At 35.4% G+C, this 26,092-nt stretch overlaps 1 protein-coding gene across 1 annotated transcript in view; it reads left to right on the top strand.

The window, feature by feature from the left end:
* The first annotated feature begins 8,654 nt into the window (after positions 1-8,654).
* Positions 8,655-26,092, top strand: part of LOC138715321 (uncharacterized) — a 77,825-nt gene continuing 60,387 nt past the window's right edge. Inside the window, exons 1-3 of the mRNA XM_069848103.1 lie at positions 8,655-9,133; positions 20,672-21,634; positions 24,182-24,414. Of these exons, the coding sequence (XP_069704204.1) occupies positions 20,691-21,634; positions 24,182-24,414 (1,177 nt within the window). The 5' untranslated portion in view covers positions 8,655-9,133; positions 20,672-20,690. The remainder of the gene's footprint in view (positions 9,134-20,671; positions 21,635-24,181; positions 24,415-26,092) is intronic.

Raw genomic sequence — 26,092 nt, 5'->3', positions numbered from 1 at the left:
AATTTCTAACTTTTACATATAACTTACTGATACTTTAATATGTGTAAAATGCTTCAAAACATTATAAAATTTCAATTATACAGATAAAACATTTTAAAAAGAATCACGAAATTTCGAACACATCTTAAGTAAACCATTTTCTCTTCCGCTTCATTGTAAAAGAAAGCTCAGTTGACAAGCGTTTGTGATCCTGACAAGGTTTACCTCTTATTCAATATCAAGAGTAGTCAGTGCCATCATGGAGATACCATCGATCCTGGTACCTGATTTCCATCTGTTTTATGTCCTGATGGATTATGTAACCCTGCCTGTTACTTAGTACACCTATGTTTTCAGAGAAATATTCAAGACGAGAATGCAGAAAATGTAACTTCAAGCTCATATTACATCCAATTGCCTTTACCTTTTCGAGCATGTTTTTCACAATATGCCCATATCAGTCATCTTTAACATTGTCCAGAAGCTTGATCACATCCTTGAACGAGTCCCATGCCTGAAGTTCTAAGTCAGTCATGATATTTCTAAAATCAGCAACCTTAATGAGTTGACAAATCTGTGGGCACATCAAAGACACTTTCTCTCACTTTCGATTTGGACAGCATTGGAAATTTTCTGTAAAGGATAATTAAAACAAGGATCACTTTTGTCCAAACTTACTTACAAATGGCTTTTAAGGAACCCGCAGGTTCATTGCGCTCACATAAGCCCGCCATCGGTCCCTATCCTGTGCAAGATTAATCCAATCTCTATAATCATATCCTATCTCCCTCAAATCCATTTTAATATTATCCTCCCATCTACGTCTCGGCCTCCCCAAAGGTCTTTTCCCTCCGGTCTCCCAACCAACACACTATATGCATTTCTGGATTTGCCCATAAGTGCTACATGCCCTGCCCATCTCAAACGTCTGGATTTTATGTTCCTAATTATGTCATGTGAAGAATACAATGCGTGCAGTTCTGCATTGAGTACCTTTCTCCATTCTCCTGTAACTTCATCCCCCTTAGCCCCAAATATTTCCCTAAGAACCTTATTCTCAAACACCCTTAATCTCTGTTCCTCTCTCAAAGTGAGAGTCCAAGTTTCACAACCATACAGAACAACCGGTAATATAACTGTTTTACAAATTCTAACTTTTAGATTTTTTGACAGCAGACTAGATGACAAAAGCTTCTCAACCGAATAATAACACGCATTTCCCATATTTATTCTGCGTTTAATTTCCTCCTCATTTATATTTGTTACTGTTGCTCCAAGATATTTGAATTTTTCCACCTCTTCGAAGGATAAATCTCCAATTTTTATGTTTCCATTTCGTATAGTATTCTGGTCACGAGACATAATCTTATACTTTGTCTTTTCGGGATTTACTTCCAAACCTATCGCTTTACTTGCTTCAAGTAAAATTCCTGTATTTTCCCTAATCGTTTGTGAATTTTCTCCTGACATATTCACGTCATCCATATAGACAAGAAGCTGATGTAACCCGGTCAATTCCAAACCCTATCTATTATCCTGAACTTTCCTAATGGCATATTCTAGAGCGAAGTTAAAAAGTAAAGGTGATAGTGCATCTCCTTGCTTTAGCCTGCAGTGAATTGGAAAAGCATCAGATAGAAACTGGCGTATACAGACTCTGATGTAAGTTTCACTGAAACACATTTTAATTAATCTAATACCAAATTCTATAAGAATATTATATAATATTTCTCTCTTACCCGAGTTATATGCCTTTTTGAAATCTATGAATAACTAATGTACTGTACCCTTATACACCCATTTTTTCTCCAATATCTGTCGAATACAAAAAATCTTATCAATAGTCGATCTATAAAACCGCACTGATGATTCCCAATAATTTCATCTATGTATGGAGTTAATCTTCTCAAAAGAATATTGGACAAAATTTTGTACAACGTCAACAAAAATTATATTCCTCGAAAGTTGCCACAGTTAGTCTTGTCCACCTTCTTAAAAATAGGTACAGTTATGGACTCCTTCCAGTGTTTTGGTACAATTTTCTTCTCCCAAATAGCAAGTACAAGTTTATAAATTTCGCTAGATAAAGTGCTTCCACCCTCTTGCATTAATTCTGCTGGAATTTGATTGATACCTGGAGACTTGTACTTTTTCAGATTTTCTATTGCAATTTCGACTTCTGTAAGTGTGGTTCGGATATAAATGGCTCAGCAGTTTGTATTTGAATTTCGTTCCATTCATTTCTATCTGGCCTATGTATATTTAGTAGTTGCCCAAAATAGTTTTTCCATCTGTTCAGGATTGAATGAGAGTCTGCAAGCAAGTCACCATTCTCATCCTTGATCACATTTACCCTTGCTTGATATTCATTCTTAAATTTCTTTGTACCCTTATATAAATCTCGAACGTTTTTATTCTTACTATTTGTTTCTATCTCATTCAGTTTTTCCTTCAAGTAACCTCTCTTTTTATTCCTTTCCGTCTTTCATTGAAATAATTATCTCTATTCGCCTCAACTGGATCCTATAAGAATTTCAATTTTGCCTGTTTCCTTCTTTCTACTACCATGCAACAATCTTCATCAAACCACGGTTTCTTTTTCTTAGTTTCATAATAACCAATGCTGTGTTCAGCTGCAATTTTGATATTATCTCGTATATTTTCCCACATGCTATTCATATCTAACTCTTCCTCAACATTGTCGGAACTTGCTAATACGGCAAACCTATTTGAAATTTCGACCTGATAATGTTGCTTAGTTTCCTTGTCCTTTAATTTCAGAATATTGAATTTACTAATGTTAACTTGTTGCTCTATTCGCTTGGCTACTGATAATCTTTCTCTTAATTCTCCAATTACCAAATAATGGTTTGAATTACAGTCTGCCCCCCTGAAAGTTCGAATGTCTACTATACTAGTATGTCTCTGTGTATCTATGAAGATGTGATCTATTTGGTTGTGTATCAATCCATCAGGAGAAGTCCAAGTATATTTATGTATATCCTTATGGGGGAATATTGTACTTCAGACAATTACATTTTTTGATGTCGCATAGTTGACTAACCTAACTCCATTGTCATTACTAGTTGCGTGTAGGCTCTCTTCTCCAATAATTGGTTTAAAAATATCCTCCCGACCTACTTTAGCATTGAAATCCCCTAATAAAATTTTCATGTGATGTCTAGATAATTTATCTAAAGTACTGTATATTCGTCCAAAGCTTTGACAAATTGCTTCCTTAATTCTAGTTTGATATGTAAACTTCCTGTGAGTCAATTAGTGGGCGATTTATAAAATTTACTATCTCTGGCACCAAGTATTTTTTTTTTTTTTTTTTTTTTTTTGGCAAATCTGTAACTTTTCAGAGTTCCATCCTATCACTTCCCAAAGTCCAATTTTGTTAATTTTCCAGATTATCATTCTATAACATCCCAGAGTCCCATTCACACAAAAGCCTGCAAATTTCGTTTACTCTCCATGTTGTCCCAATAAAATACTGCACACCTTTAGTTCACAGCACATGGACAAAAATAACAGTCATTATAATAATCTTGTTGCTTATGCCAAAACCATAGGAATGCCGAAGTACATAGATTAACGAACCTTATTGTGTCACTTTCTTAGGTTTTCTGTATAAGTTTTACACACAATATATGGAACAAAATTTTTGTCGTGATCTCATGATTTCATTTTAAAATAGGCCAGATATGAATTCTTTATCAAAGGATTAATGCTGATTCTCTGCTGCTTTATCACATATGGTAACACCCACATACGTAACAAAAATGGTTTGGTTTGTTCTTCTAGATATATCACTCGAACCTGTCATTTTTTCCATATATAAAATTCACAACACAATACACATTTAAAAAAAGAGCCACTGACACGAGATTTAAGCTGTACTGAGGATGGGAGAGATATGTTCCTGCAGTTATATTAGAGAAAAGAATTTTTATTGTCTTTGCAGTATCTTTATTGCTTAAGATTTGGGATTCCGAGGACTGGAAACATATGAGATAGGGTTGCGGGAAGAACCTGCCCTAAATTAAAAATACGAGAACCTGAAAACAGAGATACCGGTAGGTAAAACATAATGATAAATGATTTGACATGTTTACACAATTTAATATACCATGTAACAAGTCAGATGTACAGAGATTCTAATACAAGAATGACGAACTCTCAACTTTGTGTTAAATTCAGAATTGTGCATAATCTGTACAGGATATGCAAAAACTAGATTATTTTCGAAATCAGGGCATTCGATTTGACCTTTATGACAAAATGTTTCGTGCCACAAAATCGTCACAGGCCTATGTAATTACATTTCACTGCTGTGCATTCGTTACTGAATTTGCAGTGTAGTTTAAGGATGACAGCACTTAGGGGCCTGTGGTGCCGCAGGTTGAATCTCAGAGACATATATTCTATAAAAAGTTCTGCTTGGTTATATATATGCTGCTAAAGTTTTTGACAGTTTTGACAACTCCGTAAAAAAATGACATAACTGTTATTGAAACATATTGTTCAAGTATAGGTTTCATATTTTCTGGAAGGACCTTCATTCTGAAAAATTTGAATATTCTTTTGTCACTGTATACTGTCTTTTGATACTAATTGCGAACAAATATTGTTGTTACTTTTTGGTTAGTTTAGTTGTCAAAAAGTTGGTCGGAGAAAAATATTTCACTTATGGTACCTACCTAATTATACAGTTATATTCTTTGTATTGAATAGTATTTTTAATTTCCTTATAGAGATAGTGCTACTAAAACTAATATCTTAACTTCAAGCAGACATTAAATAATTGAAAAATGTTTGAAAATTATATTAATCTGTACTCCAATGTATAAAAAGCAGTGTTGAATATAGGTATCCGAAATATTTTACAAATTAGTGATGATAACAAGGAAACATGCTGTTATATCCTGTACATTTCATAATCATAATTTACTCTTATACATTATAGCATTTTGTGAAATAATGTTTATAAAACTAAAACTGTGAACTTACGGTAATTCAGTACAAGAATGAGAAGTAAAAAAAAAAACAATAATTCAGCACTTTCTTCTTTCCTATTTGGTATGTAAGATGTTATACACATAGGAATTAGGTATAGGATCAGGCTCAACGTGTTGTTACATTACATTCTGTGTGAAATTACATAGTCCTACACTTTTCTAGCCTATAGGCTATAGTATCTGGATGGTAAATAGAATGAAGAAAGCAACAGCTAATTAATAAGTTGCGTTTGGCAAATAGTTGAGTTCCCAATTATGAAGATTAACGAAGTACCTATACTACGTCATTTTCATTTCTCATTTTATACCATTTTTCTTCATTAAAAAATGCGATAAATTTCAATGATAGTAAATAGAGATGGCAAGCCAGATATACTTTTCTCTGTGGAATGCTCATGTTCATGGTCTGGAAACAACGTTGGGGGCCCATTTCCTCCTAGAATTGGCCTGTATATTTAGTGATCACTTGCCAACTTCCTGTGACATCTCTACTGTATATCCAGCACTGAAAACACATCATTCGAAGTTATCACTTCTTTCCAAGTAGGATAATACATATAATGGACCATAATTCATGGTCGCAGTGACAAGGAATCTCTGTATACCACCTTCACAAATAAGATACGGTACCAAAACTGTAAAAACGAAAGAGAGATAGTTTGAGATTTGGAGATGTTTTTCCATCTTTTAAAGAGGAGATGTTATGGAACGAATGTTTTCCTTCCTTCTGAAAGACCTTATCAGAACTGAAAAGTCAGCTGGCAGCTTCTCGTCAATGGAGAGATCAGCCTAAAGATGCATCTACACCAGTGGTACTCATTACATGGCCCGTGGGCCGCATGCAGCTCTCAGAGACATTTATTGCGGCTCTTGAACTAATATTACTATTCTTTTTTCGATATATATATATATATATATATATATATATTTATTTATTTATTTTTGTAATAATGTGCAACTGATTGCAACATTACTGTCAGAGAAGGTATTTCTAGTGCCATGTCTCGTGTGCTTATTATGCCTTGATATAGGCTAGTATAAACGTTTACATCTTAATGGACATTACAGTAGTGTGCATTCAAATTTTATAATAAGTATCCAAAACATTCTCAGTCAAAGATAGAAAAACCGAAAATGTTAATAAGTCCGTAATATCTGAAAGGAAAGTAATGTATTCCACTGTACATAAAAACTAATTGACAACCAAAGCATTGTACAACGTAGCAGAAATTAAGCCATTTATAAATGCGGAGATTGCTGACGAGTGGCTTCTAGCTGTATGTGACACGTTATTTTCTAAGTTTTCAAATTCAAAAGAGATTACACGTGAAATAAAATTACAAATCAACCTACTCGTATTGATGTAATTTTGCAGAACAGTTGCAGAGTCCGCCCTTAAACTTCAAAATACCAGTAGGCGTAATATATGTCTTAATTTCGTGTAATAATAATAATAATAATAATAATAATAATAGACCTAATTAAAAATTCGCGCATTTCGTTAAGTTTCAATACTTATTGTGAAATGCTTTATGGCTCTCGGCAAATTACTGTGTCTTATTTTTGGCTCTCCTCTAGTTTATAGTGAGTACCACAAATTGATAACCGGTATTTAATATACAGGGAATATGACGTTCAAAACGGCGCACCATGTAGACACAAAATCTCCATGCATCTTAATTAAACGCTGTTTTGAACGTGATTCTTTCAATATTCTTTCCAGATAGTATGCGTACGCACATGGAAAATTGAGCTGTGTAGATGCAACTTAAGAGATCATTGTACAATTACTCCATTGTATCTATGCTATTTCCGCACTAACCTAATTCAACAATATTCACTTAAAGAATTCTACAGTTATTTCCGTTTGGTAATTTTACTGCCCAATACTGTTGCTTTGGAACCCTGAACGTATGTTGCACAAGGTACAAAATGCTTTTTCCACTGTTTGCTTTTCTAATAAAATTAATTCCGATTTCAGTCTATCCTTACATTTAATATTTCCTATGTTGATTAACCTATTCTTTTCTTATTTCAATTATGCCAGCCACTACTTTCGACGTCATTACATACGTACAGTAGCTTCAGTTGCTCTCGGAATTGGAGCTGAAGAGTTTGCCAATATAGCCTCTCTATTCACAGAACTTTGTGGGAAAGTAGTTGCAATCTCATAGTCGCAGAGGGATTTCAAAGTATTGTTATCCAAACTGCGTGATTACCCTAAACTTGATTTTTCAGTAGACATCAGTGTTTTGTAGGTACAAAATAAGTTATAGAACTTAGTTCAGTTTAAAACAAATAATAGGCAATCTTTGATTCTGTTATCGATACGATTATTTCATTTTTACTTCCCTCCCCCTCTTTGTATTTAAAAGCAGTGTGATTCAGAAATAAATCCGTTTGATTTTATACCTATGTCTAATACAGTAATAATTTTCAGATTCGGTACGGTAGCCATTTACTTACTATTTGCCCCTATTAAAAGCTGTGTTATCGGAAATTACAGCGATATTCGTGCTACAGTACACAACATACTTTACGCTGATTTTTTTTTTGTATCCGTCTTCCAAATGAATTAATTACTAATGTAATCTTCATCTTACGATGTTTGGTGATGTATTCACGTCCGTTGATGTGACATATTAATGACTGCACTTCCTAACATGAAGCTATATTATTGGTTAAAGATTAGTTTTAATTGTTTATTCCTTAGGCTAGGTAAGAAATGTATACATTTTCTTGAAAAGCTGCACTTTTCGTATTGTAGGAATTGAAAATAGCTAACATAAAAAGAACTTCTGGATACGGACCTTTTAACAATAGAATTTTTTTTTTTTGCTTTGTTATCTACAGTCTATTAATTTTGACCAGAACGTGTAATAGTTACCGTCACAATTATTTGTATAAATTTCGAACATTCGTATTTGCCCCTTTTCATAGAAGGGGGGGGGGGCATATTTTTTCAATACCGTAATTATTCTTATAAAAGTGCTGTGTTAGTGATATGTACGTATTTCCTCACTTAATTGAACATCTAACAAATTGAGTGCATAAATTTCTAATGTATCAATTTTTTATATACTTATTTTAAGTGGATGTATGTTTTATTTTTGTGGTAATTGGCATACCGGTACTTGGGTTAATTATTATATTTATCGATTATTATTCGCTGATTAAATTCCCCAGAGAACAAATAGTCCATTAATACATATATGGGAAATAAGTTGTTACGATATGTAACGTAAATATTGTCATATAATTTGTTTTGTAAGTAATGTATTTTACTATAAAAGCACTATTTTTTGTCTTATCTACCACGTGCATTAAAAAAGTAACACGTGGTGCCAATACTATGGGTGCAACGATTTCCCGCCTTTGTCTTGTTTACTTGCACTACCTTTATCCCTTCATATTTAGCCGTAATAGACTCGTCCATAGTAAACATACATTTTATGTAATTTGTGTTATTTGCTTCACTATTATTACAGAAATATTTTTATTTGCGCTTTGTCGAAGTGTTCTGACTATTACTAGTTCTAAGAATGTTGAAATTTGTGTTAATTGTGATCACTTAATTTTATGACACTTCGGTAATTTTGCCGCCTATTCGTGACGGCCATGTTTATAAAGATTAAAGGGTTGGGTCTTGGGTGTGTTCTTTCTAAAGTAGAAGCATGGTTATTCTCGCGCTGCAACACATACAAACAGCACAAATCACTCAAGTAATATGTTTTCTGCGAAGTAAAACGATCAATTGTGATTTTTAAGTGCATTACAATACGATTTAATTGCAATCTTCAGTGATTTGTGGTCATAAACATTATTTTATTCAAGTTATTTACTGTCAGCCATGTGCACCATTTTCGATTTGGACACGACCTCATCCCCCTCTCGGTAATCCACCAATCACGCAAACCCGGGAAAAGCCTATGATTTGTACTGCCCAATGACGAGCGCCGAATTTCAAATTTCAGGCTGTCTTTGTCCGGGGCCAACAGACATTCTACGGTTTTCCATAGGAGAATGGAACGTTGTGTGTAAGTTCGGTTTGTGCAGAAAATTGTTAAATATACATGGTGGAAAGTGAAGATATTATACGAAGACGTCTGTTAATTTATCTAGCAACATATACGGTAAGTGATGGAAATGTATTGCATGGAAAATACATGTACTTTATGTTAAAATAGTTGAAATTTAGTGTAATATTACTTGACATCGGCAAAGTGGAATTCGTTGCTTGCTGAGCCCGCTCTTGAAATTTAAAATCCATCATTTCATGTCTCCTTTCGTGAGTGCGACAATTAAAATACAGTGTCAATACCTCCATTGCATATGGTTATTTGTGCCGCAGTAAATATACAAGAAGATTTTAGAATAAGATCTTTACGGCTTAGGAAGATGTGAATTGTGGACGAGTTCACTTTTTGTCTAGGCGGGAACACCATTTTCAAGGTTGCTATGGATCTGATCGTAACTATGGCAACCATATATATAATACCTACATGTCCCCCTCCCCCCCCGTGTATTGAAACTGTTACGGTTAATGTCAAGTTTAGTGTATCTTTTAGTGTAGATGTTTGAAATTTTGTTAACGAGTAAATATTCTTGAGTTGTACAATTCAGCTACCGGTATCTTGTTTGATTGATTCTCGGTTTGCAAACGAATATTAGTAAACATAACCTGAACATGTAAGCACTTGTGGCCAAATAAATTGTTTGGCCTCCAACAAGACATTTAAATTTGTAACAATTTGTGGACGAGACAGCATTTAACTTCAATGTATTTTGTTGCTGAATGCAATTTTCTTTGACAATGCGTTACACTTACAATTTAAAATATGATAGTACGAGAAGGAATATTTATAGTTTGCATAAACTTACACAAGAATCGTAGCACAAACTTTCAGTACTGTTAAACATTTATTAATGAAGTTGGGCCATATAAATGAACACAAAATAATGTTTGAGTTATAGGCCTATGATAATTAAATATCTAAGTGACGTGAGGCAGAGGAATTTTATTTTAGTTATTTAACGACTATATCAACTACTAGGTTATTTAGCATCGACGGGATTGGTGATAGCGAAATGAGGCCGAGGATTCACCGTAGATTACCTGACATTCGCCCTACGGTTGGAGGAAACCTCAGAAAAACAATAGCGGGAATCGAATTCTATCCCGAACGCAACTCCGGATCGGCAGGCAAGCGCCTTAGCCGACTGAGCTAGACTATTCCTCGGCCCCACGTCACTTAGATATCCCCTCAACTAACCCACTAACCTTGTCACATACCTTGTAAAAAACCGGCGACTATGCTAATTACCGACGGCATTATGGAATTTGGTAATTCAGTCTGAAGTATAGAACGAAACTTGTTGACTGCTTGATTTGACAAATTTACGTAATGACAGTGATAATGGGGCAGTTGTGGAATAAAAATGACATTGAAAACAGTAATTGTACAGAGAAAACTTCTCCGCGGATAATCATTAAGTTATGCATAGGCTTAACAGAATGTAACTGGAGCCTGACAATGAATGGACACAACGATAGTTTCCGTAAATTTTCTTAAAAGCAACAATATCGTTCAAATACTGCCCTGCAACAATGTTAAAATAACTGGTGTCCAGGGCGCGAATTAACGAGGAGGGATGGGGAAGATTTTCCCCCCCTATTGGAAAGTTATCCCCCTCATAAATTTATAATTACATCTCTGCCAGGGATAACTTCTATCCCCCCCCCCCCCCCCTTACAGAATATAATTGTTTTAATACGAGTAGCCTATACTTTATAAAATAAGCAAAAAAATAATATTGATGTATTATCATCACCGACAATCTGACAACAATCAATAACTTAGAAATTACACGTCTTATCTTAAGCCTGTTCATGGATATTATTATTATTATTATGATCAAGATACAAGACAAGCAACTCTGTGCAACTGAGGATAATAATTTTATGTATGGTATTCTCTATCTAGGATTCTATCCCCCCACCCCTCATTTGAAATCTTAATTCGCACCCTGCTGGTGTCATATTTCCATTAATGTAAATCCACTTGAACGAATAAACACATGTCCCTATTAAGAAATTAAATGACGGATACCTAATATGAAAGGAAAAGAAAAAAAATTAATGGAACACTATCTTCCAGATAACTTGGTAGAGGGGCAGAGAAGGCCTGACGGCCTATCTCTACCAGGTTAAATAAATAACTGATGAACTTTACCATATTTTATACTTTGCCATCCATGAGTTCTTTGAATAATTTTGGTATCAAATTGTTCAACTCGAATGTAAAAAGAGCTAAACCTCAATATCTGTTGTTGCCACCAGTTACTCTATAGTCACTCACTAATAAGAGTACCGTAATAAATATGTCTGTGTGTGTGTGTGTGTGTGTGTCTATAGCATATATATACAGTACATAGCAATACGTAGGTTAAAATTTAAAAAGTGGTTCTTTGAATTGTATTTATATACATATATTGGCTTACAATATGTTGCAGATCCCGCGTGCTTCACATTTCGGCAATAATACATTTCACATAGGCCTACGCCTGGAAACAAGTTCTGCTCTGTATGGCCTATCATGTTGACCGCTGGAAATTTAGCTCGACAATTTTTGTACAATTTCTTCATAATACTGTTATATATGATGTGCACAGTATTGCCATGAATGAACTGCATTGAATGAAAGTCATCTGTATATTAATACTCTAACTTGACGTCTTTTCAGCCTACGCCTGCTTGTGCAATACTTGTCTTTTTATAGTCTTCTTCCATTTATTTACCTTACACACAAGCAGTAAATGATAGTTTTACTTATTCAAGGGATTGAAACACTCACACGTGAACAAACTAACTCAGGAAGTACTTGTTATAGACTGATTCCGATTGGTTCTATTGTACAAGCTTGTGATGTCACATACCAGAAATGCTATGGTGCATATAGCAGCTGACCACCTTCCGAAATGCCATCTAGTCTAGGTCTCTGTATTTATGTCCCCCAAAGACAGGGTGGCCCAGCTATACCCCCAGGCCCTAGGTGTTCATTTGATCGCCTTTTATGATCTGTATGAAATCTCATTTGATCGCCTTTTACGATCTGTATGAAATCATGGTGGGACTATTCTCTTTTCCGGTCACTACACGGGAACCTGTGTTATAGGTCGCGCCAGGGATTTTGGCAGATGGGTTTTCTTAATGTGAACTGGAGAGCGAGTTCCTCACCGCTGCAGGATCGGCTGTTATCTCTGTCGCAGTGGAATGGGTAGGACATAAGAGTAAACATGCATGCCCGAGTATTTGTGCACTCTGGACAGTCACTTCCAAAAACTAAACAAATATTACAGTAGTCTATATGTGTCTTTGGTATTCCCAAGAAACTTGTTCGATTAATTAAAATGTGTCTCAATGAAACTTACAGCAGAGTCCGTATAGGCCAGTTTCTTTCTGATGCTTTTCCAATTCACTGCAGGCTAAAGCAAGGAGATGCACTGTCACCTTTACTTTTTAACTTCTCTCTAGAATATGCCATTAGGAAAGTTCAGGATAACAGAGAGGGTTTGGAATTGAACGGGTTACATCAGCTTTTTGTCTATGCGGATGACGTGAATATGTTAGGGAAAACTCCACAGACGATTAGGGAAAACACGGAAATTTTACTTGAAGCAAATAAAGCGATAGGTTTGGTAGTAAATCCCGATTATGTCTCGTGACCAGAATATTGTACGAAATGGAAATATAATCTGTTGTATATATGGAAATACATATGTATTTGGAAATATGTTAATCCTTAGTCAATAGATAAGACTGAGTTTTACGAAATACGAACATTAAGGGATGGAAAATGGGAGGCAGTAATGATCAAAATAATTATACCGATTTATTTTTTTAACCAGCAGACTTGCAGTCTTTAAATTTAAAACAAAGATTCACTCATAAAATTGGGTTAGACTAGTCATCTCATCTCTCAGAATTGTTTCTAAAATGTATAAGGAAAGTAAAAAAATTCAATTTCATGTAGGCTACTCCCTTGAAATAACTTCGTTTTTTTTTTTTTTTTTTTTTTTTAACTTCAGAGGAGAGAGAAAGAAGTCGACGATTTTAAAAATTCACTAAACTATATTTAACTAGAGACGTAAAATTTAAAATAAAGGTTACTCTCTACAATATTGGTTAAACATTCTTAGATTTTTTAAATACCATATCCTAAGGTACTGATGAAAAGGCAGAAGGGAGTGAGAAATCTCATGTCATCTGATCTCGATGAAGGTCGATATCTGGGGATCTTTGCGATCACAGAATACGAATAAGGTATTATTTAGTTCGACTTTGTCCCTAAAGTGGTGGAGTGGGACAAAAATGGGTGAAAAATTAAATTAGATATCTTAGGGGTTTTCGAGATGAAGATTACGAATAATACAATTTGTGCGAATTCAATATGGCAGTTTCAGTACTATGAATTATATTTTAAAAAATTAAACATCTGATATCGCACAGGTAACACAGTGTAATTTCTACATGTTCTGAATGAATGTTGTGCTGGAATTTAATATAGTCATCAGCCAATACCTCTAGATTAATAAACAACTTTTTAGAATCCATAAAATACAGTATTTATTGTGAATGGTAATTATATTTTTGAATTGTATGTATGTATCTATTTACACTGCAAGTGGGCAAGCACCCGGTGGCAGTGGTATATACAATATTAACAATACACAATAAAATGATAACCAATACACAATAAAATTTACAATACACAATACAATTTTGCAACACATATACAATTTTACACACAATACAATAAGAATACACAATACAATTTAACACAATAATAATAAAACATAAAATAAAATACCTAATTTTACAATACAACCTACATAATTATGTATAGGTCCTACATAAGTTTCAATAGTCTTTCACTTTACTCTCATCTCATTCCCTGTAGTGGCACTATGACGCATTTCACTGACACTTTAGCACACATTTCACTGACACTCTGTAACACATTTCACTGACACTATAGAACACATTTCATTGACGCTATAAATTATCACTGATCGGAACTGTTCACTGCACTGTAAAACCATAACTTCACTGACTCACCTCGCTTCACTGATACAACAGTTCAAATAAGTCAAATAATTACATCCTTATGCATACTTATAAACAGAACTACATTTAAACTAAACATTTCTAGTCTAAGGCCCTCTTACACGCTATTTTTAAATAATTTACAATTCAAACCAAGGAAGTAAACTCGTCAGCCCAGATAAATACATGTCACCTTAAAAAATTAAATGTTGAATGTCACCTTAATTTTAATTTTCACTTTATATACAACTTTTTAAATTATTCTTGAACCTCCTTAAGGAAGGACAGCCCTCAAAGACCGCTGCAGGTAGGTCATTCCAATCATTTATAGTTCTATTTAAAAATGAGAATTTACCGACATCCGTTTTCTGTTTCCTACATTTGATTTTAAAATCATGATCGTTCCTACCATAGTGCGTTGGCTTTTCTAACCGAGCCGTTATGTCTACCCATGCTTTCTGACCTAGATGTGCTCTATACAATGATGTTATTCTAGTTTTCCTACGTCTGTTTTCCAAAGTTTCCCATTTAAGTTCTTTTATCGTATCGTTTCCATCTTCTCTTTTACCTTTAACAAATTTAGCTGCCCTATACTGGATTCTTTCTAAGGAATTTATCTGATATATTCTACAGGGATCCCAACACGTAGTTCCGTATTCCATTAACTGTCGCACTAACGTTAGATATGCTATTTCCCTCGATTTGGGGCTAGCCTTTCTCAAGATTCTCATAATAAAGTGAAGTGCCCTCCATGCTTTACCCGTAACATTATCAACATGCTCTCCCCAAGAAAGTTTGGAGTTTAAATACACTCCTAGGTATTTACAACATTGTTCTTGCAGAATTACAACACCACTGAATTCGTAATTAAGACTAGTTTCCTCTCGGGTTTTACAAAATGTTATAGATTTACTTTTAGAACCATTTATTTTCATCCTATGCTTTAAAGCCCAGTTATAAATGTTATTCAAGTCTGTTTGAATGGCATCTACATATGAATTATTTCTAATCTTTCTATAGATAATGCAGTCGTCTGCAAATAGCCTCACATTTGATGTAATATTCTGGCATAGGTCATTTACGTATATTATAAAGAGTAATGGACCCAGAACGCTGCCCTGTGGCACCCCTGAACTTATATTTCCAATTTCCGATATTTCATGATCTACTCTAACTCTCTGGGTTCTACCTTTTAAGAATTCTTGGATCCATAGCACCACTCTTTTATCTATTCCTAGCCTACTTAACTTATCTATTAATATGTCATGTGGCACCAAATCAAATGCTTTCGAAAAATCAATCACAACTGCATCGATTCTTCCGCCTCTATCTACCTCTTCAGCTAGATCCTGAACCAGCGACGTAATTTGACTATCACATGAGAAGCCTTCCCTAAAACCATGCTGGCGGTTGTAAAACCAGTCTTTCGCATTTAGAACATGGCGAATATAATCCGATATCAAATGCTCCATGACTTTACATACGACAGATGTAAGACTAATCGGTCTGTGGTTTCCGACATCTAATTTATTTCCACCTTTATGTATGGGTACCACTATAGCTGATTTCCAGTCACATGGAATAGCTGCATTGTTTATGGAAACATGAAATATACGCATTAAGTATGGAATTATGGCCTCGGAACCTAATTTAAGAATCTCTGTAGCAATACTATCTGGTCCTCGAGACTTCCGATTTTTAATTTCGTTATTCTCTCTCTAACCCCTTTGGTGCAGTTTGTGCAGGGAAAATTGGTTTCTCCGATATTTTGTACGATTTCGAATATTTTAAAATGCTTTCTTCTCTGTTCTATTCACAATGTGCGTGTAAAGAAATTATTGCCCTTGTAATATCCATTACAATCCCATTTATTATACTCTTATATAAATCTAACTTCCGCAGCATGCAATTTTACCCAATTAACCAAATTATATTTTGATTATTAAGAAGAATCGTAATTTTATTAACTTGAATTGTCGCACCACCAGTAGAAGATCCCTAGATTATTACTGGACAAATCTTGTGTATTGATCTGGTAAGGGTAGGATATTATATATATATATATATATATATATATATATATATATATATATATATGCACAATGCAATGCTTTTTCCTTTTAATTAAGAATTAATTTAATTTAGAAAATGTAGGAGACGTATTGTAAAAGCATTGCGAACGGAAGTCATTTACATTTATTAAAGGTATTCTTTGAGTAGGACTGTACCGTGGTGTGTTTTCATAATAAGGATAATTGATATGAGCTGCTGTTTTGAAAATATGAACAACTCAGAATGTTATCGCATCTCATTCTCGCAGCTTACACAAACAATATTGGCTCGCCTACTGGAAATGTCATCGAGGTCATCTGCCAAAATCGGTGCCTCCGACTATACCTACTTGTCCATAATATGAAATGATCCCATGGTTGATCTAGGGGAAATGTACACACTATTTTTTCGACTATCTTGTTTCATCTCAAACTGTAACAGGCCAGCAGCATTTACCTGAGCAAAACCTGTTTCCTGGCAAATGTGTTGTGTTACTGATTAATATTTTTATAGCCACTTTCCAGTAAGATTCAATAATTAATTATCATTGATAATGATAATAAAATAAAGTTGTTTTCCATTGAAGTGTCTCCAATTAGTCAACTTTCAACACACTTTTTAGGACCATGTGTGTTTGCTTACACTACCAAATAACATGAGACAAGGTATCTTTGTTATTGTAACCACCTGCTCATAGTACGTATAAGCCTAAAGGCACTGTCACACATCGCTACTTTTGCAGCGCTGCGCAACTCTCGTACTGCAATGTGTGAACAACGGTGCAACCCGAAAAGTAGCAGCAGCTGAACCTTCTGCCCGCTACTTTTTCATGCTGCGCACAGCTTAAAAGTAGCGACGTGTGAACAGGGTTGCAGCCACAGCATTTTTGATATCAGTTTTGTTGAAACTTTTGCAGCGGTTGCAACCAGTGTTGCCACCTGAATGTGCCAATGATACTTTTATTGTTTGGATATATTTTAATGTTAGATGTGATGAAAATAAGTGATTTGTAACAGTTACTAAATGTACTACACAGTCAGACTATATTTGCTGATGATATAATTCTTTAATTCTTTTTTTTAATTTTCTGTAGCGGATAAGTAAGCTATCACATGAGTTTCATAATCCGAAACACTAATGAGAACATAGCCACAAAATATATATTGAAAAGTCAGCACGGAGATGGAAAGCTGCAGCTAGACTGTTGCTGCAAAAGTAGCGCCTTGTATGTGAACAGACTCACAGCCTCCAGTTGCAACTTTTGCAGTGCTTGGGTTGCACAGCACGAAAAGAGCGTGCAGCACTCTACTTTTGGCTTATGTGTGAACATGATACACAACTTTTGCAGCTGCAGTACAAAAGTTGCGCAGCAAAAGTAGCGACCTGACCGTGCCTTAAGTCTGATACTTGTAAATGTTGTATGCCATCCTGTATGTTAGCATATTAGCACTCTTTATTGCCCATTATATGAAAATGGCTGGGAAACCAAGAGGAAACACAAGAATTATTGATGAAGAGTAAATATTACCTGCTTTAGTAGTGAGACAAGAAAAGTGCAATTTATGCATGCTTGGTGCAGAAATGAACTGATTAACTTTGCTAATGCTGTGAAATGGTTGGGCCATAAATGGTTGTTGCAAAACACTATGAACTGCACTCCTTATTATAGTCTCTGATAAATCTTTTTCGTTTGTTTGTATGATATGTAAGTCCACCTTCTGCCATCCAAACTCTGCCCATATGAGGAAAGAGTACATTGCTGATAGCATCAGACGCAACAACTATCTATGGATCAACCCCTTCACAGCATTATCAAAGTTATTCAGTTCTGCACCAAGCACATTCAATGTCCAATTTTCCTGTCTCTACTGTAGCAGACAATATTTCCTCTTGATCAACAATTCTTATGCTTTCTCTTGGTCTCCGAGCCATTTTCATATAATGGATAATAAGGAATGCTAATATACAGGATTATCCTTTCTTTTTAATTTTAATCTTATCTTGTGCTGGCAAAACACTCAGATAAAGGTGTCTGTGTGAACTAAAGTAGATAATTGTGAGATGAAAGAATGCTACTGTTATCAGGTAAAGAAAAAGTGCCTGACAAGCTGTGTGGCAACTATGTTCAGGAAATATATTGCAACATTAATATTACAAGGGTGTTTTGAAAATGCCTCTTAATTGTTTATTAATATATTTCAGAGTACTAGCTGTCATACATTCTAGGTACTCAGTTAACTTTCCTGCTTCACTGCTGTAATTTTCGTACCTCAGCTGCTTGAGAGCTCTGAATTATAGTCTGGAACATGGCAGCATGTAATCATATGTCGGTGTGTCTGTAGCAGCATGCTGTGATAAGAGTTTCGAACAGCAAAAAATGTGGCCCCAATTGACATTTATCGGGAGAATGAAGGCTGTTATGGAGATGAATGTGTAGTTAGACATGAATACTGTGCAACATTGGTCTGTTCATGTTCGTAATGAATCTGATGCGACTCTCAACTACAGTAACAAAGAATGGAGTGGAAGGCCGCATTCTGCAAATGATTGGTGCTCATTGGAATCATGTTGATGAATTCATTAGATGGAATCATTGCATAATGTAGGAGCAGCTGTCAAGTGCTGCATATCACGGGATTATGTGCAGGTGATAATCACAGAACTTGGATTCTGATAACTTTGTGCACAATGGGCTTGGTTTCATTGTCTTTGATCAACCTCCATACAGTTCTGATCTGGCGCCGTCAGATTTTCATCTGTTCCTAAAACTTAGAGAACAGCTGTGAGGACTGCACTTTGATTCTGACAATGCAGTGCTGACAAGTGAAGCTGTTGTCAAAGTGAAATGTTCTACATTGTCTATCAAGAAACTGGCCTGTTAACAGAGATGTGTTGATCACTAGGGCAACTTTGTGGAGAAATAATTATATGGATATCAACAATAAAATTGTAGGAAGTTACTACGGTACTTTTTGTTTTAGTATAACCTACCCATTTTCAAATAAAAAAATTAGGAGGCAAAACTTTTCAAAACAACCTCGTAATTTAATAGTCAGAATTAGTTGCTATACAACATTTAAACCAAGGAAGAAGAAATAATGCTGAAGAATTAAACGTGCTACTCAACAACGCACCTGTATACTGCAAAATGATCCGTAATGCACTACCAACTGCTGGATCATTGCTTCATGGATAGTGATGATAAACTTAACATTGTATCACTATTCATCCCAAACTAGCTATCTACAGCTTCCATTGGTATACACCAATTATCTGCCATATGAGAAACAGAGAAGTAAAGACTGTGTCTTCTTGTGAGTTAATCTTTCCTTCACCTGCACTTGAAGTGCTCTTCCAGTCCATATCACTTTACTGACGGAGGAAACCTGGCTGTAAATTGTGAAATCAAAATTACATTCCATTATACCTGACTAGATAATATAACCAAGACTGAAATATTTATCGGAAAAAAAAAAATACTCACCCCTTACATGTAATTTTTTTTTTTTTTTTTTTTTTTTTTTTTTTTTTTTTTTTTTTTGCTGTTAGAATAATCCTGGAGTAAACTGAAATCCTGTAACTGAAATGAGACTTTATTGGCGACAGCTTAGTGCCACTGATTCTCAGTATGTGATCCCGTCCACTGCTTTATATTATTTTCTGTTGCTCATCAAAGTAGGCTTAACCTCACTATTATGCTTTTGTTTGCTTAGGAAACAATTACTTTCTAAATAGTTCAATTATTTTAAACTTTCGTGTAAGATCGTCATGTTAGACTGTGTTATGCCTCTCTTGTGTTTAACCATACTCACTCACTGAGATGCAGAAGTCATAATATGACGTGCTTGCACAGGCAACAAGCTCAAAGTGAAATGATGCAGCTTGTTACAAGAACAGACAACCGTAGTATTACTCTTTGTATTCATTCACTTTGTTGTGATTTTCTTCGTAAATAAATCTAAAATTACCTTCTCTTTTATATAATGTTGTACATATTATGAATGAAGTTTATGTTGTATTGTATTTACCAACTAAAATTCAAATTTTCTTTTAAAATAAAAGTTACAGTCCTCAGATACGAAACTATATTTTCCTGTGTCATGCAAGTATTTCGACTAGTAGCCAATCACGGGTATATGACAGCCACCTGCCTGTGTTTACATTAAGATTATTGTAACAGTGAAAAGATTATAGGTCTAATTTGTATAAATATTTTTGTAAGTGGTGTTTTTAAGTCAAATGTTATCAGAACGATAGTTTTTACTGATGTAAGTAAAAATAATGGTAATTTTCTTTGGATTCCAGATCTTCGGTATAGCTAGTTCGGGATGGGTGGAGTTTTCAGAGCCCTGATTATAAACACTACGACGTGAAAGTTTTTATGCACTCCTATGTTGCTGTGGGCCCTGTGTGTAGCCATGTTACCTGTATTTCTCTTTTAAGTAGCCTGTGTTATAAAATTTTCCTTAAAATCAGTATAATGATTTGAACTTAAGTTCTTTGTGTTTTATAGGGGGCAGTGGACATTCAAGATGGATCTTTATCTCAGTGCACAGGACACACTGTCCTTACAAGAAATGCTGGATTGTGATATAAAGACAGAAATAGATAGTGTGTTAGCTGGCACAGATTTAAGTCTTTCACTTAGTGAATTACCCCCTCTTGATTTAGATGAAGCATTAGGTGGGCCTGGAGACATGACCATGTGGTTCACAAGTAATGGCTGTTTACACAGTGGAAACAGCAATTCATCAAACTCGAATTTCAACTTAGATTTTGTAGGTAGTGATGCAGCAGCCATGATGGTAAACCCAAGTAGTGTAATGCCGATGACCCTTGTTACAGTTCCACCAACAACTGCATTTACAAACATTAACAGTTCAAATTCCAGTTTATTAATAACGTCTTCTTCGTCTGCGTCATCCTTGTCTCCTGCAGAAGAACAGTCGACCTCATTTTCCTCGTCTTCAGATGCATCATCAAGAACAGAAACAGTAACAAATTTTGTAAGAACTCTAACTACTACGACAGCTCCATCTTGTGGCTCACCAACTCAGTCTCGTCAGCAAGGAGGTCGACAGCAACAGCAGCAGCAGGCTTCTACCACGATAAGGATAGCAAATGCAACTTCGTCATCTCAGTCAAATCATGTCAGCACTTCAAGTAACAGTGGACTTTCCTCAACACTGATAAAAACCGTCCCAATTGTAAGCAGTAGTACAAAATCGACCCAACACAAACAGTTAACTCACATTCAAGTGAGTAGTGTGAGAACAATTCCGGTGTCCCAACATCAAAGCAGTCAGAAGAGACAGCCCCATTTAAATAATAATACCAAGCATTTTACTGCTGATGTGGACTATGATGAAAGACCGTATCCTAAACCTGCGTATTCCTATTCCTGTCTTATTGCAATGGCTTTGAAGAATAGCAAAACAGGAAGTTTACCCGTCTCAGAAATTTATAATTTCATGTGGTAAGTAATGTTTAACAGAGAATACAAGTAAAGTTATAACAACAGAACATAATCAGTTTTGTGTTTTATACCATCAGTTGATAATGTAGTTAGATGTTCCACATCATATTCGATGTTTGCCATTTCAGACCGAAATAACAGTGATAAAAACTTTTCACATACTCACTACAACTCAAAAGGTAGTATTTGTGATTACTTGGGTTTGATTCCTAGCATGGAAGTGGAGATTTTCCTTCCTACAGTAACTGGTTGTATCATGTGACTGTTGCCCTATGCAATGGTCATGTACCATGCTGGTCACATATTCTGGGGGTCTCATGGCTTGTTTATTACCAGGGCTTTAAAAATTTTATGGTGGCTCACCGGTCAGGCAAAAATTTCACTAGTCATTGTGGTCAAAGTGCAATTAAAAAAGTAATGAGGATGATTGTGAAAATTTTTGGCATAGCTTTGGTAAGAAAATGGTGGCCAAGTCAAAAAAATTCAATGGTTCTTTCTCTTCTGTGTTCAAATTCAACTCTAACAAACTTCGCGGGGGGAAAAATACTGTTTGTGGACAGTTTACTAAAGAGACATGAAACAGCTAGAACAAACTTGTTATTGTGTGTGGTAATTGTAAGTTATTGTACAGTACTCAAAGAGTTTGTTGCAAACTTAAGACGAAATGCAAATTATTTTTGTGTTAAAAATATTGCCTATTTCTCCATAATAAACTAATATGCAACTTTTTTTCAGCAAAAATCAAAATATATATCATATATTTCATAAGTTTACAATAATATAATATGCAGCAATTGCTTTGAGCACTGTATGCACTGTAATGTCGCAAACTATTTTTAAGGGGACTAGATAAGATGCAGTGGTTTAAATTAAAAAAAAAAATGGCTGATTTATGTTCAATGACACTTGAAATTTAATATTCCAAAATATCAGCAGCGTTCAACTCTTCTGTCAAGTGTCCTTTTTTTTTAGTAGTTTTGCGATTGTATGAAAGTCTCACTTTGGTTACGTCCTCATTTCTTGAACTATTTTTCTCCTTTCGGCAATTTTCAAACTTTCAGTACACTCAGTGTGAAACCTACTCCAGATAGAAACTTAATTTTTTTTACCACATTGGCTATTACCATAGTGAAGCTCTTTACATTAAATGAGAATTGGAAAAAAAATCTGGCTGAAAAAATCTTAATTATAAAAAAGTCATACATTTAGGAAAAAATCAGTGGGAAAGCATTACCATTACAAGTGTGAAACCAGCTTAAATGTTTTGATGAGCAGAGAAAACATTGAACAACAGCCTGTAAAAGTTTCAGCTCTATCTTCAAAACATTGAAAATTTAATGTTGTCAAGATAGGAGGTATCTGTCCCCTTGAATACAAAGTACTTTGTTGCCAGAATGTCAGACCAAAGAAAAGGACATTGAGGATCTACTCTTAGCTCATGATCTCGAGAACTTGCCCTTTAATATTCGAGAATATCTTGAACAAAAAGAAATATAATTGAATCGGTATTTGTTAAAACATTAGTTGTGAAATTCAGAGTTTTAGGAAACTTAAAAAAAAAAAAAACCACTGTTTAAACATAATTAAAGTATTTTAATTCTCTGTAGATTCATTATGAATATATAAATCACTTAATTTTAACACCAAACAATATGTTGAACTATAAATATTGCGATTAGTTGGGAGGCTGGAGGGAAAAAGACTTTAGGGAGGCCGAGACGTAGATGAGAGGATAATATTAAAATGGATTTGACAGAGGTGGGATATGATGATAGAGAATGGATTAATCTTGCTCAGGATAGGGACCAATGGCGGGCTTATGTGAGGGCAGCAATGAACCTCCGGGTTCCTTAAAAGCCAGTAAGTAGGTATAAATATTGCGAAATAATGACAAACTTGAACATCACAAAAATTGTGACTGACATTTTAAGAAGTACCAATTCAATTGAAGAGTGTGATCCCAAAACTTGCTCAGTCCATTTGGCCATTATTATGATTTATAATACATATGATTATATTTGAGACCTCTGTCATATTTTAAGTGTGTTTTCATCCAATCCTTGTCTAAAAGTTTGTGTTATTGTGCATGTCACTTGAAAACTCGCACAATCCGTAGACAAGTGGATAAAAAAAACAGTCCAGTCCTTTCATAAAAGTGGACCTAAAGCATTTTGAGATCACACTCTTCAATTATATATTGCGATATTTTAGTCTCTGTTTATCTGTTTTTCAATATACATGCTTGAATTGATGTAGTTCAGTGGCATGAATAATGTAAAAGAAAATATTCAGAATAAACACCTTAAGAATCGATTTTTCATACTGAAGGCTTGTGTTCTTGAATCTATGTGCAATTTTTTTGGTAAACCTTGATGTGAAAGGAAAATCAAATTGATGGTTGTCCTGTAATTAGTGTTGAGATGTTTATTTGTGGCTATTGCCATTCTCTCTGACAAGTGTATTGTATGGCATAGGCCTACTGAAAGAACTATGGTATGTGATTTGTACATATTAGTGTTAAATTTGTGACGTTATTTATGTTTATAGTGAACACTTCCCATACTTCAAGACAGCTCCAAATGGTTGGAAGAACTCTGTAAGACATAACTTGAGTTTGAATAAATGTTTTGAGAAGATAGAGAAACCAGCTGGTAATGGAAGTCAACGTAAAGGCTGTTTATGGGCAATGAATCCAGCAAAAATTGCCAAAATGGATGAGGAGGTTCAAAAGTGGTCAAAGAAAGACCCAATGGCGATAAGGAAGGCTATGATATGTCCAGGTAAATTTTAATTTGTTTACCATTAAGTTCCATCATGAGTCACTGATTGGCTCGTGGTATAGGTCAGATCGAGGTTCTTCAGTAATTAGCTTTTTCTCATCATTCTGTGTTGCTTGTGTTAAAACATAATGATTCTTAGAAAAACAGATGTTAGTTTACTTCCCTTCCCTCTCCCCTTTTAAGGCTTCCTAGTTTAATTCAGTAATTTGTTTATACTTCTGTTTCTCACTTTTGAAGTTATTATGAATTATACGGGGTGTTTCATAATTCCTATTACAAACTTCTAGGTGTTGTAGAGGGGACTAAGTAGGTAAAGTTTTGATTAGGAACCCATGTCCGGAAATGTATCGTTTCGATGCAAAAAAAAGTTTGAAGATCGATTCAGTTTAAAATCTCTCGCTTCGTGGTACACAAACAAAATGGGCTGAGGGCGATTTCTGCAGTCCCCTGATATTGTGTGTCTTCTGTTTACAATCAGTTCTACTGAGTCGACTTTCACATCAGTTCTGATTCAGTCATTGGGCAGTACAGGACGAGACAGTACAGGATGGTTGAATACACGTTTGAAAAGTACACTGAGATGTTGACAATTTACGGCAAAGCTGGATGTAGTGGTCTAGCTGCACGACGCATGTATCACTAATGTTTTCTGCATTGCCTCACTCCATCACATACCATTTTTGTCAGAATGCAACAAAGGCTGTGAGAAACAGGTACTGTTCTCGCCAAGCTTAGACGGCCTCACTGACACCACTCTGCTGTCTGAGCTGGGGTCGTCTAAGTTTGGCGAGTACAAGCTAGAAAGACTGACTGTGGTGCTCCATGAACACGTCACACTCTCGACTTTGAAGAGGAAGTTCTTCATCACGTAGAAGAGAACCTGTCGATGATTACGCAAAACATTAGCGATGCCATGAATGTGCCCCATACGAGCGTCTGGCGTGTTTTGCATGACCAGCATCTCCACCCTTACCACCGACAGAAAGGTCATGCAATGGGCCCTGCAGATTTTGGCCACGTGCCAATTTCTGTGCATGGTTTCTAGACCAGTGTGTTGACACTCCCGAATTTCCTCACCGTGTTCTTTTCACTAATGAGGCTCAATTCACCAGGGAGGTTGCTTTTAACTGTTGAAACAGCCACATTTGGGATGAAAATCCTATGCTATACAGCCACGTGGATTTCAGGAACGGTTCGGCATGAATGTATGGGCTGGTATCATTGATGGTCATTTGATTGGGCCATACATTCTTCTGTAGCACCTAACGGATCCCAGGTACTTTACCTTCCTGCAGTAGGTATTGGTAGAGTTATGTGAAGGTTTGTCACTGGCACTACATCAGCAAATGTGGTTCTAACATGATGGCACACCCGCGCACTTTTCACTTGCCGTGCACAAGCGTCTCAACCAAACATTCGGGGGAAGGTGGATACGTTGAGGTGGTCCAACTCCTTGGCCACCATGGTCGCCAGATGTAACTCCTTGATTTTTTTCCTTTGGAGTCACATGAAGAACTTTGTTTATTAGACTCCTGTAAAGTCTGAGGAAGATCTTCTTGCGTGAGTTCAGGTGGCAGCAGAAAATATTCAGCACACACCAGGTCTCGTGGGGTGCGTGTATGAAAACATGCTTTGCAAGTACACTTTCTGCAACGAACATCAGAGTTGCCACGTGGAA

Source organism: Periplaneta americana, chromosome 15 (assembly GCF_040183065.1).
Source record: "Periplaneta americana isolate PAMFEO1 chromosome 15, P.americana_PAMFEO1_priV1, whole genome shotgun sequence".
Taxonomy (NCBI): domain Eukaryota; kingdom Metazoa; phylum Arthropoda; class Insecta; order Blattodea; family Blattidae; genus Periplaneta; species Periplaneta americana.
This window is presented reverse-complemented; position numbering and strand designations above follow the sequence as displayed.